This window comes from Chiloscyllium punctatum, chromosome 19 (assembly GCF_047496795.1).
Source record: "Chiloscyllium punctatum isolate Juve2018m chromosome 19, sChiPun1.3, whole genome shotgun sequence".
In the NCBI taxonomy this organism is placed as follows: domain Eukaryota; kingdom Metazoa; phylum Chordata; class Chondrichthyes; order Orectolobiformes; family Hemiscylliidae; genus Chiloscyllium; species Chiloscyllium punctatum.
The window spans coordinates 89,184,917-89,200,886 of record NC_092757.1 but is presented as its reverse complement, the minus strand read 5'-3'; the positions used below and the strand labels follow the sequence as shown (position 1 = coordinate 89,200,886).

The 15,970-nt window shown below is 37.2% G+C and overlaps 1 protein-coding gene across 3 annotated transcripts in view; it reads right to left on the bottom strand.

Annotated features, from left to right (window-relative positions):
* Positions 1-292: 292 nt before the first annotated feature.
* The window catches only part of vmp1 (vacuole membrane protein 1), a 196,738-nt gene continuing 181,060 nt past the window's right edge, over positions 293-15,970 (bottom strand). For all 3 annotated transcript variants that reach the window (XM_072590019.1, XM_072590021.1, XM_072590020.1), the window contains exons 11-12: positions 8,346-8,448; positions 293-5,583 (exon numbers count right to left, since the gene is read on the bottom strand). In XM_072590019.1, the coding sequence (XP_072446120.1) occupies positions 5,440-5,583; positions 8,346-8,448 (247 nt within the window). In that variant the 3' untranslated portion in view covers positions 293-5,439. The remainder of the gene's footprint in view (positions 5,584-8,345; positions 8,449-15,970) is intronic.

Below are 15,970 nucleotides of genomic sequence, written 5' to 3'. Positions count from 1 at the left end.
GGGAGATGGACAAACAGTAACATATGGCTGTTCATGCTATCCAATAATCACCAAGGACAGATTCCTACATTGGCAATCCTGGACTGAAGGGCAAGATCTGTACAAGTTTATCAGCATTTAAGATTCTAAATATATTTTCACAGACAAAAAAGAGCAATATATTCTGTCAGCATACACCAATTTCAAAAAATGAGAGCGTTTTAGGGTCCAATATTAAGTAATACAAGTGATTGGGTGTGGAGATAGAAGATGTAGTAATTGGGCCTGTAATCAGAACACAATGGAGCAAAGATCAGGTAAAAATGCTGAGATATTCAGGTTTATTCAAAACACTAAACCTATCCTGTTCACAGTCTAGACTAGCACACAGAAGTAGCAATGGTCTCAATTAGAAATGATTCAGACAGTCACAGAAATACACAAAAACGTTGAGCAGAAAATATTCAAATAATTAAAAACATTCTTAGTTCAAGCATTCCACGAGGGAACATTATGGACAGATTGTATTGGAAAATCCAGACTAAAAGTTATAACTTGGAGGAATAAACATTGATTTGCTCCTCTGTATATCCAAATGTTAATCACTTCACTTAGTGGCTGTGACTTCAGTTGTTTAAGCTCAAAGGTCTGGAATATCTTTCTTACACACCTCTAACTCTCTATCACTTTTCTCCTTTAAGACGTTAATTAAAATCTTCATCTTTGAGATCTTGGTCATCTCAATATATCTCCTTACATGGTTCAGTGTTATATTGTTTGTGATTACAGAGAAGTATCCTGGAATATTTTAAGCTGTTGAAAGGCACTATACAAGTTCTTGTGAGCTACTTATGTCTCAAACTTTCTATTGATGCAAATGTTATAGAAAATAATTTTGCTTTGCAAACCACATTGCATGTATTCTTCTGAGAATGCTGTGAATTTTAAACTATATATCATGTACACACGGTGCTTTATTTTTTGGAGGTAAGCTTTATTCTCAATCAGGAAATAAGTAACTGAAATATTGGCAAAGGGATTGACATTAGTACAGCTAAGAACAAAGACAATGAATAGGTGATATGGAGGAGATTGAAGGGCTTGATGTGCGTTTTAATTAAAGTATTTGATTGCAACCATAGATTTTAATTACTGTTTTCTGAGTTTGTCCCTTACATAAAGCACCATGACGCTGAACATCTTCGTGACTGCCAATGCTTTCCCTCATGGTGCAAAAGCTGTGCTTTAAATATTTAAGCCTGCTCCACGCTACAATGAACAAGGGTGATTGAAGTACAGCCACATACAACACAAGACCATCTACAAAATCAAAGTAGGTTAAAAGCTGAATAATCGTTAACAACAAGAAACAAACATCAACCCATAATTCTGGGTGGGAAATGCTACAGTGTAAAGGTTGAGGAGTAATTTAAGTGTTTGGAATTATTAAATAAAGTAGATGAGCAGAGCCATTTATAAGATCATAAGCTGTAGGAGCAGAAGTAAACCATTCAGCCATTAAGTCTGCTCCTCCATTTGACAAGATCATGGCTGATCTGATAATCCTCAACTCCACTTTCCCGCTGTTTCCCTATACCCCTCGATTCCCTTACTGATTAAAAATCAATCTATCTCTATCTTGAATTTTCTTAATGATCCAACCATGACTGCACTTTGAAGAAATTCCTCTTCATCTGTTTTAAATGGACAACCCTTACTCAGATTATGTCCTCTAGTTATAGACTGTCCCACAAGCGGAAACAACATCTCTGCATCTGCCTTGTCAAGTACCCCTCAAATCTAATGCATTTCATAATGTCACCTCTTATTTTTCGTCAATGAGTGCTGATCCACTCAAGTCAACCTCATAAGAAAATCCTTCCTACTTCATCTGGTGGAAGATCCAGAACGTAATCTTAAATTTAAAACCAGGGCACAAAGTAATTGAATGGCTGAACAGGCAACTGGAGATGAATTTTTGTTCCTATCACACACAGAAAAAGGAAATAAATATAAAGCAGGAACATGTCTTTCTCCCCCTGTGAAGTAAATTGTACAGACATTTCCTATAACTGATTTGGAGACAAAGTCAAGTGTAAAAAAGCCAAATGACAATACAGGTAACAAAAATGGAAAGATCGTGTATACCAATGTTTTTCTTTCTTTCTTCTAACATTAAAAATCCAAGTTTAGATTAAAAATGATTTCCATGAAGAATGAAAAACAGGTGTACAAAAGATAACAGACTCTTCCTGGTATCAGCTCGGCTATCGGTTTTATTAGATATTCCACACAGCCTAACATGGCTAATTCAGGTAATAGGAATCAAAAAGAACATCATGGAGTAGAATCTATTATTGGTGTAGTTTTAGTTAAAATATTGAACCCCAGGGAAGCCCAATACAAGAAGAGGCTATTGTACTTACGAGGAAACAATACAAGAACTAGTGCACAATAATAATTGGTGAATATTGAATGCAAGAATGAAAACAAATGGAGTAATTTGATAGCGGTTGGAAGAAGATCACAATAACACAGCCTAATTGGTATCTTCATCCTGTCAGTGGTAAGGAGGATGGCACTCACAGTGGACTACTCACAAACAACAGAACAATGACAGCTACAATGAAGATGCAATGACAGAGCAAAGCAAAACACAATGTTGATCAGATGGAAGACACCATATCGTCAGATAGCCTACCAACTGTTGTCGCCAACTGAGCTAACAGCCAACACCAGTCTGATAAGCTATCTCACAGAATGGTAAATGATGGAGCTGAATGTGACAAAACCTATAATTGATACCAAAAAGAGTGGAAATAAAACAAAACGGTATACAGAACTTTATTCATTTTAAGTTTGTATGAATATCTTCTGAGCATTAAATATTGATTTTCAGTTTGGAATATAAAAGTCTAAGTGACTGGAATAATGAAATTTTGTTACATATCTAATATATTTTGAGTTGAACAAATGCACATTAAAAGAGCACCAGTTTGCTATGCCAGATTATTAGATTTGAATCCCAGATTTAGCAGAAGTTCAAACTTTCAAGTCCTCATGGACAGGTTTACTTGGTTGTTGATCAGACTGTAGCATTGCACAGTATTGGTGGGTTCCACTGGGTGCAACACATTGTTGGCTGATCTCAAAGCAATGGTGACCATTAATCCAGCCTCATCTCCTAAAAAAGGATTAATATGGTCAAGAAGGCGCGCGTGCGCGCACACACATACACACACACACAATTTTTTTTTTAAAGTATGAAAGAGATGAAACAAATATTAGGCAATAGAATTAGGACTGAATTCCTAGTTTGAAGTTTTTAAATTTCACACAAGACAACCTCCACATCCACTTTATATCAGACATTTGAACATATTATAAAATAATGCTCTTGCATATGTTATAGGAAGTAATAATACAAGGGTCATTTACATTTCCTCATGCAATTTTCCTCAATGAGGTTTGGTGAGTCACAAGTAACTTTGCAAAGTGTCCCTCGTTATTTCCCTCAATAGATCAATTCTCCAAACACCAATGTGTGTAATAAGAAGATAGCATGTTTATAGAACATGCCAAAATGGCTTTGTAGGCAAACTACTTGCAAAATGTTGTTGTGTTACTAGAAATAGAAATTGTTTTAGATGTATTACTTTCTTTGATTTAACATTATAAACCCACTGCTGAGGCAGATGTCAGTTCGAACATGTTATTGAGTGAGAACATGATGAACAGTTGCAACTGAAATTCCAATTTGGGATCACTCAGTGCACTGAACCATACAAAACCATAATATTTAAATTCACAAACTTTCATGGAAATCCTAGAGAGAGATAATACATTAGTTCCAATTTTATTCTCAATAGAAAATGCACTAATTAACATAGAATCTGAGTTTTAGTTCAAACAGCTCCTCAAGGAAGCTTCTGAATTGTCTCTTTCATGCAATATGCCTTGCATGTGAATAATTTAAGAAATACTCTCCAGCCTAAAACAAATTTGTTTCCTTACTTCATTTTTGATAATTGTACCTATGTAAACAACAAAACATATTACTTTACGAATGGTAGTATACAAATTACTATGCAGGATCAGTCATTTGAGTTTATACATAATGGGCACATGTAGTTTTGGATATATATAAACAATTATGACATTCCCCACAAAAATTGACAAAGACACAGACTAAAGTTCAGTCTGAAAGATGATCAAATGTAGTTTTATAAAGTCAGATTAAATTTATCATGTTAAAATTTACAGAGCAAAAACTGATGTTGCTTTTTGTATGTACAGTTAAAGATGGATAGCTTCTAATAGTTTTTCTTTCACCATCATTGGAAAGTATGAGCAGAGATGAGCAATATCAGTTTAAATGTTTTGTGCTATATAGGGCACAAGACAACATACGACCTCCTTAAGAGATAGATAAGATAATACAGAGGTTGAGATAATAAATACTAGAAATCAAAAATCTATTTACCTCTTTGACATAGTCTACACATACTGTTTCTCTCTCTGTCCACATCGATTCTCCATCAGCAAGTGTGAAGGGAACAAAATAATTGCCATCAACACTAATGCTTTCTCTTCTCAGCCAGTTTGATAAGCCTGTAAATGATGTCCTATCTTTAGCACCTCACTTAGCAATTGTATATTGGAATACTGATGTATGAAAGTTGTGGTAACAAATCATAGCTTTTACAGTTGCTGAAGAATCTGCACTATGAAATAGCCACAGCAAAGACTATTTATTTAATGAGGTGCAGTAGAAAGTGGGGCAATGGAGGTAAAGATTCAATAAAGGAAGAAAAATATGATTAAAATGTCACAACTTAGTTATTCAAATTTAGTAATCTCTCAAGAGAATTTAACTGTTATTTTCAAGTTGTCCTTATTAAAGGTCATTAAAACATTGCCACCATTGTATTTATGAGCTGACAATATGGTTTGCTTTGCTTAGCAGAGGATTCCATTCAAAAATAGGCTTTGAACAAACGTGTTCCTCAAACTGACAGTTCAAGCAGCTAATGCAATTTTACTTTCACAAATCATATTGAGGGCATATCCTACACTGTGCCCAAGTTAATTTGAAGCAAATTAATGTCATTTCAATGGGGTTCCATATTTAATATTTACATCCATCCTGCAATTTCCTTTATTCACTAACATGACGTCAATTGAAACTAAGATACTTTCAATGTTTTTTTTGAATCAGAGACAACAAATAGATAAGAATCCATGAAAGTGGAATTCAAGTTGTAGTATCTGTGCTAACAAGAAAGTTTTTTTTCCCACAACCTGTAAATGTAGAGATTTATAATAGTTCCCCCCCTAACCTACTTTGCTTCATTAAATTAGTTCCAGCTTGTGGAACATAGAAGCAACAGATGGTTTTCATGAATCATTATCTAACCTGGGCCTTGTGCAATTTCTTTTTAAAATAAAAAGGTTACTTTCTCATTTCATTTTCTCTTCAGTGTATTTCTGTGACTGGATCCGTTTAGCGTAGCTCTGAGCCATGGAGTTAACGATGGAAAGAATGAAATAGCACACCATGACGATGACTACTTTCTCAAAGATCCAAGACAGCCAATTTTCATTCTAATAGAGTCAGGATGAAGGTTGGGTAGAAAAGAGAAAAACAACATATAAAGCATTTATTAAAATAGCTTAAACTAGAATCAATAGCAGACTGTTACCATTTTAATTAGACCAACATGCAGCATTTGTAATAGTCCCAAAGACTTTTTTCTTGTAAATTCATCAAAGAATTGAAGAATATTTAAGTGTGTCAAACTCCACATATTGATTTGTCATTGTCAGTTACAGAGTTGTTTGGAGCAGGGTGGGTGAGAGAGAAGGGAAGATCCTTGCGCAGACCAAACATCCATTTAGAAGAAAAAGCAGGAGAAATATATTTCTTTTCCAACCAAATGGCAAAAGCTAAACTTTATAGATAGAACTTAGCAAGTGGCATGAAAAAGGTCCTCTGCACACTTTCAAATCACATATCCAAATAAGATAATTTCAAATTCCAATCATTTAATTTAATATTTTAATGAAGAGACTAACTGTTTGCCACAGGCTAAAAATGAACAGTACTTAGGGTTATTAAAACATCAGCTACACACCTAGCTGGCCCTTGGACAAATCAAACTAGTGAATACTGACAGAAAGTGAAAATTAATTACTGCCATCAATGACATAAAATTATATCAGTCTTTAGTGAAGTATTCTCTCCAAAGGTCTAATTTCTCTTCATAAGTTTGTTTAGCTGCCTGATGCAATATTTATTCATTTTCAGGACTGTAACAAAGCATTTATTGTTTTGTAGTCCCCAGATGAAGTTCAGTCAAAGATATTTAATGCTTAGGATGTATTTGTCAAGTGGCCAACAAGTGACGACCTATTGGTCAGTACTGGAAATTTGTCTTTACAAAGATGACAGAAGGTTTTGGAAAACAGTGCAGTGATAGGAAACCAGATTCTCATTGCCTTCATAGATCAGGCTAAATGAGTTTTTAGCATCATTCTGAGGCTATTAAAAGACAGCAAGCTAAAATCTGACAAAAGTATCAATATAGTGGGGATCCCTCTCAGGAAAAAACTGATGGGAATTTAGTTCATCACCTCCTCTTTCAGGCATGCATGTGACACTTCTCACTGGTCAATTTAGTTGATACTGCTGAGGTGCCCATTTACATGCCTACAGAGCTGCTCCATCTGCAGATTTAAATTAGCACAGCAAGTCAGAAAAGAAGTCTGAATCAAAAAGAGAAAAAAATCTTTCAACAACTCAATTAGATTGACACACATTCACGCAACCAGTCCTTCTGTATTCATCTGGTGACAGGATCACTATTTTGCTTCAATAAATGCCATGGCTTTAAGAGTTTGATTTGGATATTTTGCATCTATGGCCATGTTGAAACAATGGCTCTTAGCCAAACCAAAGTACTTTTGTTAACATACCAGTGGAAACTTGTCTGATAGGGGTTTAATAAAGAAGATAAAATGTTCATGCATTTTGAAATAGTTTGTTAGATTCTGGAAAATATCATTCTCATTTAAGAAGGAAAGGTAATGTAGATAGAGGCATTTTTTTCTTATTAAGAATGATTTCAGAGAGGGGACATGCGTGAATTGTAACAAACAATTGGTGTTTCTTTCCATGTGGGTTATTGTACATTCAAATCACCAATATTTCAAGACTAACCAGTAGCAAGTTATTTTTATATGTGGAAAAAAATGATTAAAACAACTATTTAAGAAAATGCAGAAGTAAAAACTGATCCTTCCAGTTTTGACCCTCCGAGGAGAGGCTTTGTCAAAGAACAAAATCCACAAATACTTCAACATTAGCTTTCACATAACATGTGAATGGAGTTGAAAATCTTATGTCTATGACAGCATGTCACAAATAGCTATTCCATTGCAAGGAAGTACCCAGATTTTAAAAAGTTGCACAAGCATTGAGCTTGGTGACTGTTACATCCACGTCATCACTACTGTACACCACGTACCAAGTTTTGTTTTTGGGTTGAAGTGGGGAAGGTGGTGGAAATAGTAGTTTAATAGTCCAAAATACATGTTTGGAGAGAATGAAAATAATGTGCATTAATACAATGTCTTTTAAATTATACTGTATTCAAACATTGGATCAAAAAGATCATATCACATTCAAATATTGCAAACTAATTGTTTTTTTCAGGCACAGAGCTTAAATTTCAAGCCTAAGTTAGTCAAATTACATAGGTATAACTGTCCAAATGTTTTGAGATTTAATATTTTGAGATTTAATATTTTCATAATCTTTTAAACTACTTACTGAAAATACAAACTCTGTGGTTTTAATGCCTACAGTGGTACAAGGTCCGGAGTTAGTCACAAGTATAGGATGTGGTGACATCATTTAAGACCACCTTCTTCATCACAGCTTGTAATAAGGTCATACAGTTTCAGCCTTTCCATTGAATGAGACCTCATTTATAGTGGGTATGGAAAATTGCTCAGTACCACAACACAAAGGTTATCTCAATGTGGTTATCTATTCTTGATCACATATCTGAGACTGTTGAAGTGGACTGAACTTCAGAAAAACTCTACTTTCAGAATAGTTTCTAAGTGGAGTCCTGACCATATTTTCTAGATTTTGAATTACTGCAATCCTCAATTTCTGGCTCCGAGACCTTTGGCCAGTTTGAGGTCCCAATTACCTGCAATTTAAGAGTTCTCCAGGAACTATGGATTTAGCAATTAATCACTACAGAGTCAGTCAGGTGAACAGAAGAATGATACACAGGCCAAAAATATTTTAACATAAAACACAAAACACAAACAAATTACATTCATGGTGGTCTTACCGCTTCTACTGCATCGCCAGACTTATGGTGAAGCTTGGCTTTCTGGGCCTCCAAGTATTCTCTGAAGGGTTTCTGAAGTGAAGGGCCTAAGCTTGGAATTGCCCTATGTGGATGAATTCCAATTCCACAGATATTATTTGGGAAAAGGGAGAAAAGAAACAAATAGTTAATTTTACTCACCTATGAAATTGCTGTATAAACTTAAAACAAAAGTTAAAGTTAGTTAAATCTTGTGCATCTGGCACCACCAGTCATTTGTGATTAAGTTAAGGAGCAGCAGTATGAACTCAAGTACTGCACTGGCAGACCACAGTATCTCAAATGAATGATTCTCACAAGGCTGGCCCCATATATCACTGTCAGTTCCTGTAAAAACTGGTTTGAACTGATCAATAAGGAAGTGAGTCGGTGTTGTGTCATTGCCAGCTAAGAAAGAAACTACACTCCCACCCCATTTATGACTCGCCCCGACAGCTCCTGGAAGGGTGGCCACTTCCAAATATATCAGGCCTTATAAGGAAATACAGCATGTCATTCTTTTACTGTTAAGAACCTACTAGCAATTTTCATAGTACCTCCTCCTTGTTCTTTTACATCTCCTCCTCCACTAGCACCAGCACCCCCACCACGACTCAGCAGTTGGTGATTAACCAGGAGAAAAACAAGGTACTATGAACATTTTCTTGTGAGGTTACTTCACATTTATTTTCCCATGGTACAGTGTGTATTATTAAAATGAGAGGGAGTGAAAGCCGCACCTACCCACACGGCACACAAAACTCTTGAATCATGCAACGACACAGATACTTTATATTTTAAGTTGTTGAGCGCAAACCTAATTTCAATAGAAAAATGTAAAACTGGATAATGGTCAAGGAAACAGGAAAGTGAAGGTCCAAAAGATGATATGTCATTAGCACAAGAATAAGTTTTCTAATGCTATAAACAATGAGTTAGCAATTCTGATGAGAAGTGTTCAATCAGCACCAAAAGAAACCTGCTTTGAAACAATATATTACTATAAATGATTCATTTACTGAGATACTGTGCCAATACTCTTTATTTCCTTCAAATCTGACCTGAACAAATCTTCTCATTTAAACAAGGAGAACAAGATATGGGAGCATAATTAGGCCATTCAGCCCATCAAGTCTGCTCTACCATTTGATCATGGTTGATCTATTTCTCAATTTCATTCTCCTGCTTTTTCCCTGTAACTGTTAATCCCCATACCAACCACAAACCTATCTTTCTTTGTTTTAAATACACTGAATGATTTGGCCTCCACAGCCTTCTGTGACAATATAACAATTCTGGTTTATGGAATTCCTTCTGATTTCCATTCTAAAGGGTTGTCCCTTCACTCTCAGGCTGTGTCTTTGCGTTCAAAGAGTAGAAACATCTTCTCCATGAACATTCTATCTAGCTTCTCAGTATTCTGTAAATTTCAATTAGATCCCCCTCATGCTTCTCAAAGCCATCAAGTACAGATCCAGAGTCCTCAAACATTCTTCATGTGACAAGTCCTTCATCCCTGGGATCATTCTTGTAAACCTCCTCTGCTCCCCCCCAGCTGTCCAAGTGCTTATACAGCCTCCCGCTTTCTCAACATTACTCTTCCTCCACACATCTTTGACTTAGCTGCAAACTCTATCACAAAGCACAATTTTAAAAGCTGACACTGATGAAAGAGATAGATGAATAACTTCAGATTTTTTCTTACAATTTCCACTAAATGCAAAATAGGTCGATTACTCAGTGCTTTACTAAAAATGTGGTCAGTCTCATTCAGAAGGTAAATGTCTTCACAAGAATCTCACCATAATTAGAAATATAGCATTTTTAAAAAGGCAGTCAGTTCTCTAATCTCCTGACGTTAACATAAGCCTTTAGGTTCACAATTAATCTTCTACAACAAATGTGGATAAAAACTGCCAATGGCTATAGATTGCACAATGTGCTGAACCGCTTATTTATGGGACACCCTTCATTGATAGAAAAAAAATTATAAACTTCATCATTAACTGCAACCCCTTTTCCAAGTATTTCCCCTTGTTTGCCTTGGGAAATGATTATGGAGGAGATAAAAATTTCCAAAGAAAACACCTCAGTAATGAATAAAGTACTGATTTTGTAGACTTCGTGGCTTTGTCTGTGAACAATTCCAATGATCGTTAATTTGCTTGTACTAACCTTTGTGTCAGCTGATACTCATTTTCCAGTTTTGGCAAATCAACAACATTGCCAAATGTGTTTGGTGTACCTTCAAGTGTTGGCAAATGTGGACTCTGGCCAACTTGAAATTTAATTGTTAAGGCAACAGTGTAAACTTTTCTTCTGGTTGCTAAAGTTGCAATTTTATGTAATACTGATTTGATATTGTTTGGTGCAGCAGATATTGATCCATTTGTTAACAGGTCCCAACTGAGAGAGATGTATGAGCTAATTATCTCACTCATTATGTCCTACCTGGTTATACTTTTCAAGTATTTAATAGCTGAGTCATATTGCTGTTCAAGTCAAAGCTTAAAGTTGCCTAAATTGGACACATTGTCAGTACATGAAAACATGCTGCAAGGTTAAAGGTGTTACAGGAGTGCAAACAATTATTGTCACCATCATAAATGTTTAAAGAAAACCCAATACAGAGAAACCTCAATTATCCAAAGGGGATTTCAAGGTCCCGATAGAAACATTACATCAAAGAACTATTTCAACCCCGATCGAGTCTTTTGTTTACAGGTGCAATGATTAAAAACGAACTCGGCTCACTGAAATGCTGCCAAGAACAGTCCTGGACAGTCCAGGCACTGTCTCCAAATGACTAACCTCCTGCCCTCTCTCTCTTCCCACACTTTCCCTGGAGTTCTACACAGGGGTGAACCCTCAACCCTCCCCCCTTCCCCAGGTAATCTCTGCCCTGTACAGGGCAGAGCTGGAACCTGTCAAAGCGTTGTGTACGCGCGTGTGCTATTTGGAGACTTACCCCACAAAGGCAGCAGCAGTCGTACGTTTGGTGTACAGTCCGGTTGCCCTGGGGGAGCAGGACAGGCAGGGGGAAGTGGACTGGGTTGGGGACGGTAGCGGAATGTGCTTTTGCCTAGTCTCCTGAACGGAGAGCAGACTTCACAGAAAACTCCAAGCCCCAGAGGAAATCAATTAACCAAATAATCAGTTATCCGAACGAAATAGTGCCCGCCCATCTTGTTCGGATAATCAAGGTTCCCCTGTATACAATCCAATGTAAACTGAATTTAATAACTTCCTGCATTATTGTTTGTTGTCCATCTTTTCATTTAATTCTACCTTTATAACGATATGATATTTTGTTTTGGATTTATTTATTATATGTCATCAGTACAGGAATTCCTCAGGATAGTGTCCTAACCATCTGCAACTGCTTCATCAAATACCTTCTCCAAAATATAATGTCAAGGAGGGTAGAAGAGACAGAGTGACAAAGAAACAGAGAGAGAACACTCGCTGATGATGCCTAATATTTAGCACCATTCACAACTCCCCAGATACTGAAACAGTCGGAGTCCATATGCAGCAAGATATATACAATCTCCAGACTTGGGCTAATAAGTGACAAGTAAAATCTATGTCACACAAGTGCCACACAATTATCATCTACAACAAGACAGAATCCAACCATCACCAGTTGACATTCAATGGCATTACCATCTTAGAATTCCCCACTAACAACATCCTGGGGTTACTATTGACCAGAACTAGCTATATCAATAATTGGCTAGATGACCAGGTCAGAGGCTAGGAATTCTGTAGTGGGTAACTCATTGCCCCTCACTCCACAGTGTCTGTCCGTCATCTACAAGGTACAATTCATGAGGAGTGTGATGGAATACTCCTTACTTGCCTGGATGGATGCAGTTCCAATGAGATTCAAGAAACTTGACACTATTCTGGACAAAACAGCCCACTTGTTTTGGCAACCTATCCACCAACATTCACTCCCATTACCACTAAAGTCCAGTGATAGCAGTGCATTCCATCTATGAGACACTGCACGAACTCACCAAGCTCCTTTAATGATACCTTCAAAATCTGTCATCTCTCTCACCTAGGAGGGCAAGGGCAGAAGATATATGGCAACACCACTATCTACTTGCAACATTTCCTCCAGGCCATATACCAATCCTGACTAGGAACTATACTGTCTCGTCACTGACTCAAGACCCTGGAGCTCCCTTCCAAACAGTACAGGGGGCATCACTATAATCCAAGGATTGCAGTGGTTCAAGGTGGCATCTTAGTCCCACCTTCTCCAGGGCAATTCATGACAGGGAATAAATACTGGCCAAACCAATGAAGCCTACATTTTATGAATAAATATTAAAATGCAAAAATTAGCCATCCCTCATTAGATTAGCTTTGAGACAACATATACTTTTGTGATACCTGTGAGGATATCTTTCCTGAGAAAACCAGATGCTTGCTGGGGTAAAGTTCTATATTTGTTTATAGAATATGGACACTCCATATGAACAGACATATTTGCAGGACATCAAGTCCAATTACTTCTCAACTTGATAATTCGAAGCTTTTTCAGCAAAGATCATCAGATAGTGTCTGGGAGTTGGGCCAAGATCATTTAAGATGATTACTGCCCTAGGTGCTTTCAATTGAGTTAGAATGTACTCAGGCTTAAGATTACTTCACAACACTAAGAGATCCAATCTTCCATTCGTTATATTGAATATGAATTCATGAATCAACCAAGAATATAGATAGGCCAGTTTATATTCAGACTGAGAATCTTGAACTTCATTACTCGAGAGCTGGCCTTGCTTCCAAATTATAACGTGTTTCTAGCTCCGTCTATCAGCATTGGGAGGAAACAAAGTGATTCAGAGTAGCAGGAAACTAAGCTAAATAGAAATATTTGGGGAGCTGGACTTGCTGTATTTGGAATTGAGTTTTCAACATAATAAACAGCAAGGTTGATTGAGGCAACTTGTTGTTAATCAAGAGGATTCAAACAGTGATGAGAATTATGAATAAAGAGAGTCTCTAAGTAAGAATAACAATAGCTGTGCTAGTTGAGTGCCACAAATAGATGTGAGGTCATAAGATGCATTTTGGAAGAGAGTAGCCATCAATGAGCCTGGTGAAAAGACAAGCAAACAGAACAGAAATTGTTCCCCTTTAAAGAACAAACGCAGGTAACTTGTACCTTTTCCTGAACGTTCTTGTGTTCATCGAATGGAGGAAGTTGGCCATTATCCTGAGGTCCTTTAATTTTTTTTAATGAATCTAGGTATCACTGGCGAAACCATTCTTGGCTTCCCATCTCTAATTGCCCTCAAACTGAGTGGCTTAGACAGTTAAAATATAGCCTGGTGTCACATGTAGACCAAACTAAGTAAAGGTGGCAGATTTCCTTCCCTAACACACATTCGTGAATGAGATGAGTTTCTGTGAAAATTACTGATTGTTCAATGGCACCATTACAGAGATTAGCATTCAATTCTAGAAATTAATTAAAAATTAAATGTATTAATTAATTTAATGTATTTTTTTCACCAGTCGCTATGGCGGGACTGCACCTGTGTGCTTAGGACTTTAGCTTGGGCCTCTGGTCCTTTCTAGTCCAGTGACATTACCACTACCCCACTGTCTCCTCTCACATAATTCCAGAAAATGATAAGATTTAATAAAATGAAATCCATGAGAGCTAACAGAAATCTAATAACTATTTTGTGGTATATCATACAGCTGAACTCAGAAACAAGATAGATTTTGTACGGATGTATTCATAGTTTTAGAATCCCAGATTTAAAATTAGTATTTGAACTGGTAGAATTGGCAACTCTGCAAATAAAACGAGGCCCCTTTTTCAGATGCTTTTAAATATTTTGTGCTGGTCAAATTGCAAACACTGCTAGATTATTTTTGATTTAGCTTTTCATCATTGAACCTCAGGTTAAAACGTCAGATGTTTGTAATCTGATGATTCAGCATCCAGTTGTGATGATCTTCTTCCATTATTTTGATCCTGGATCTAACAGCAATACAGATTGACATTGCTCAAGGGAAATTTTCCAGTGATCACTGACAGCTAAAAATTATGTTTACTGCTCATGTTAAAATGTTTATAATGATGTTGTAAGGCCACTTCAAGAGATCTCATTTTTGCAGATAGCATTGTCCATTCAATTTAGTAGACCCTATCGGAGGTATTGGTGGCTAAGTGCACTGGACACACAAGTCATGGGCCTTTTGAACTTTCTGAAGGGGTGTACACCAGAGCTAGCCACTCCTCAAGCAAGGTTATTCAGTGCAGCATTTGTTTTGGCATCTACCACAAAATGAGTCTCACATCAGGGGTACTGATAGGGAAACTCCTGAAGAAAACTCTGGAGAGAATTCAGCTCTATTTGGAGATGCAACGTTTGATCAGGGATAGACAGTATAGCATTGTCAGAGGAAGTTCATGCCCAAAATATTTGATTGAATTTTGAGAGATGACCATATGTACAAATGAGTGAAGTGCACTTGATGTAGTTCATATGGAGCAAAGCCTTTGACAAGGTGCCACATGGGAAACTGACAGAGAAGGCAAAAGCACTTGGGATCCAGGGTAACCTAGCAAGATAAATCCAAAACTGGCTTAGTACAGGAGACAGAGGGTGGTGGGAGAAGGCTGTTGTGTGACTGGATGCCAATGTCCAGTGGTGTACCACAGGGATCAGTACTGGGTCTAACAGTCCCTTACTGTTATAGTGATATATATATATATAAATTGGCTAAGTGATAAATAGTATAGAAAGAGGTATTAGGCTACAGGAAAATATGATGAATTAGTCAGATGGACAAAATGGTGGTGGATGGAATTTAACGCTGAAAAGTATGAGGTGATGCACTATGGAAGAAGTAACAAGACAAAGGACTAATCAATGAACGGCAAGAAACTAGGAAGCTTGGAGGAACAGACGGATCTTGGAGTGTTTGTCCACAGATGTTGGAGGGCAGAGCGGACAGGTTAATAGGATGGTTAAGATGGCATATGGGACATGAGCCTTTATCAGTCATGGCAGGGAGATTATATTGGAGTTGTACAAAACTTTAGGCCACAGATGAATTATCGTGTGCAGTTCTGATCGCCACATTATTATAGAATCATAGAATTCATACATTACAGAAAGAGGGCATTTGGCCCATTGAGTCTGCACCAACTCTTGGAACAGCATCCCACCCAGACCAAGCTTGCCACTCTATCCCAGTTATGATTGGAAAGTTGTGATTCCATTGCAGAGTGTGCAGAAGAGATTTACCAGGATGTTGCCTGGGTTGCAGCATTTTAGCTATGAAGAGAGTATAGACAGACTGGATTATTTTCTTTAAAGCAAAGAAGGCTGAGGGGGGACCTGATTGAGATGTATAAGATTATGAAGGGCATAGACAGGGTGGATAAGAAGCTGCAGTATTCCTGAGTTGAAAGGTCAATAATGAGGGGGCATAATTTTAAGGTGAAGGGCAAGGGATTTAAAGGGACTCGATGAAAATATTTTTTACAGAGAAGGTGAGTGCACTTCAGTTTACCCGGAATCTGGAGTGCACTGCCTGGGAGAGTAGTAGAGGCAGGAACCTTCCACCTTTAA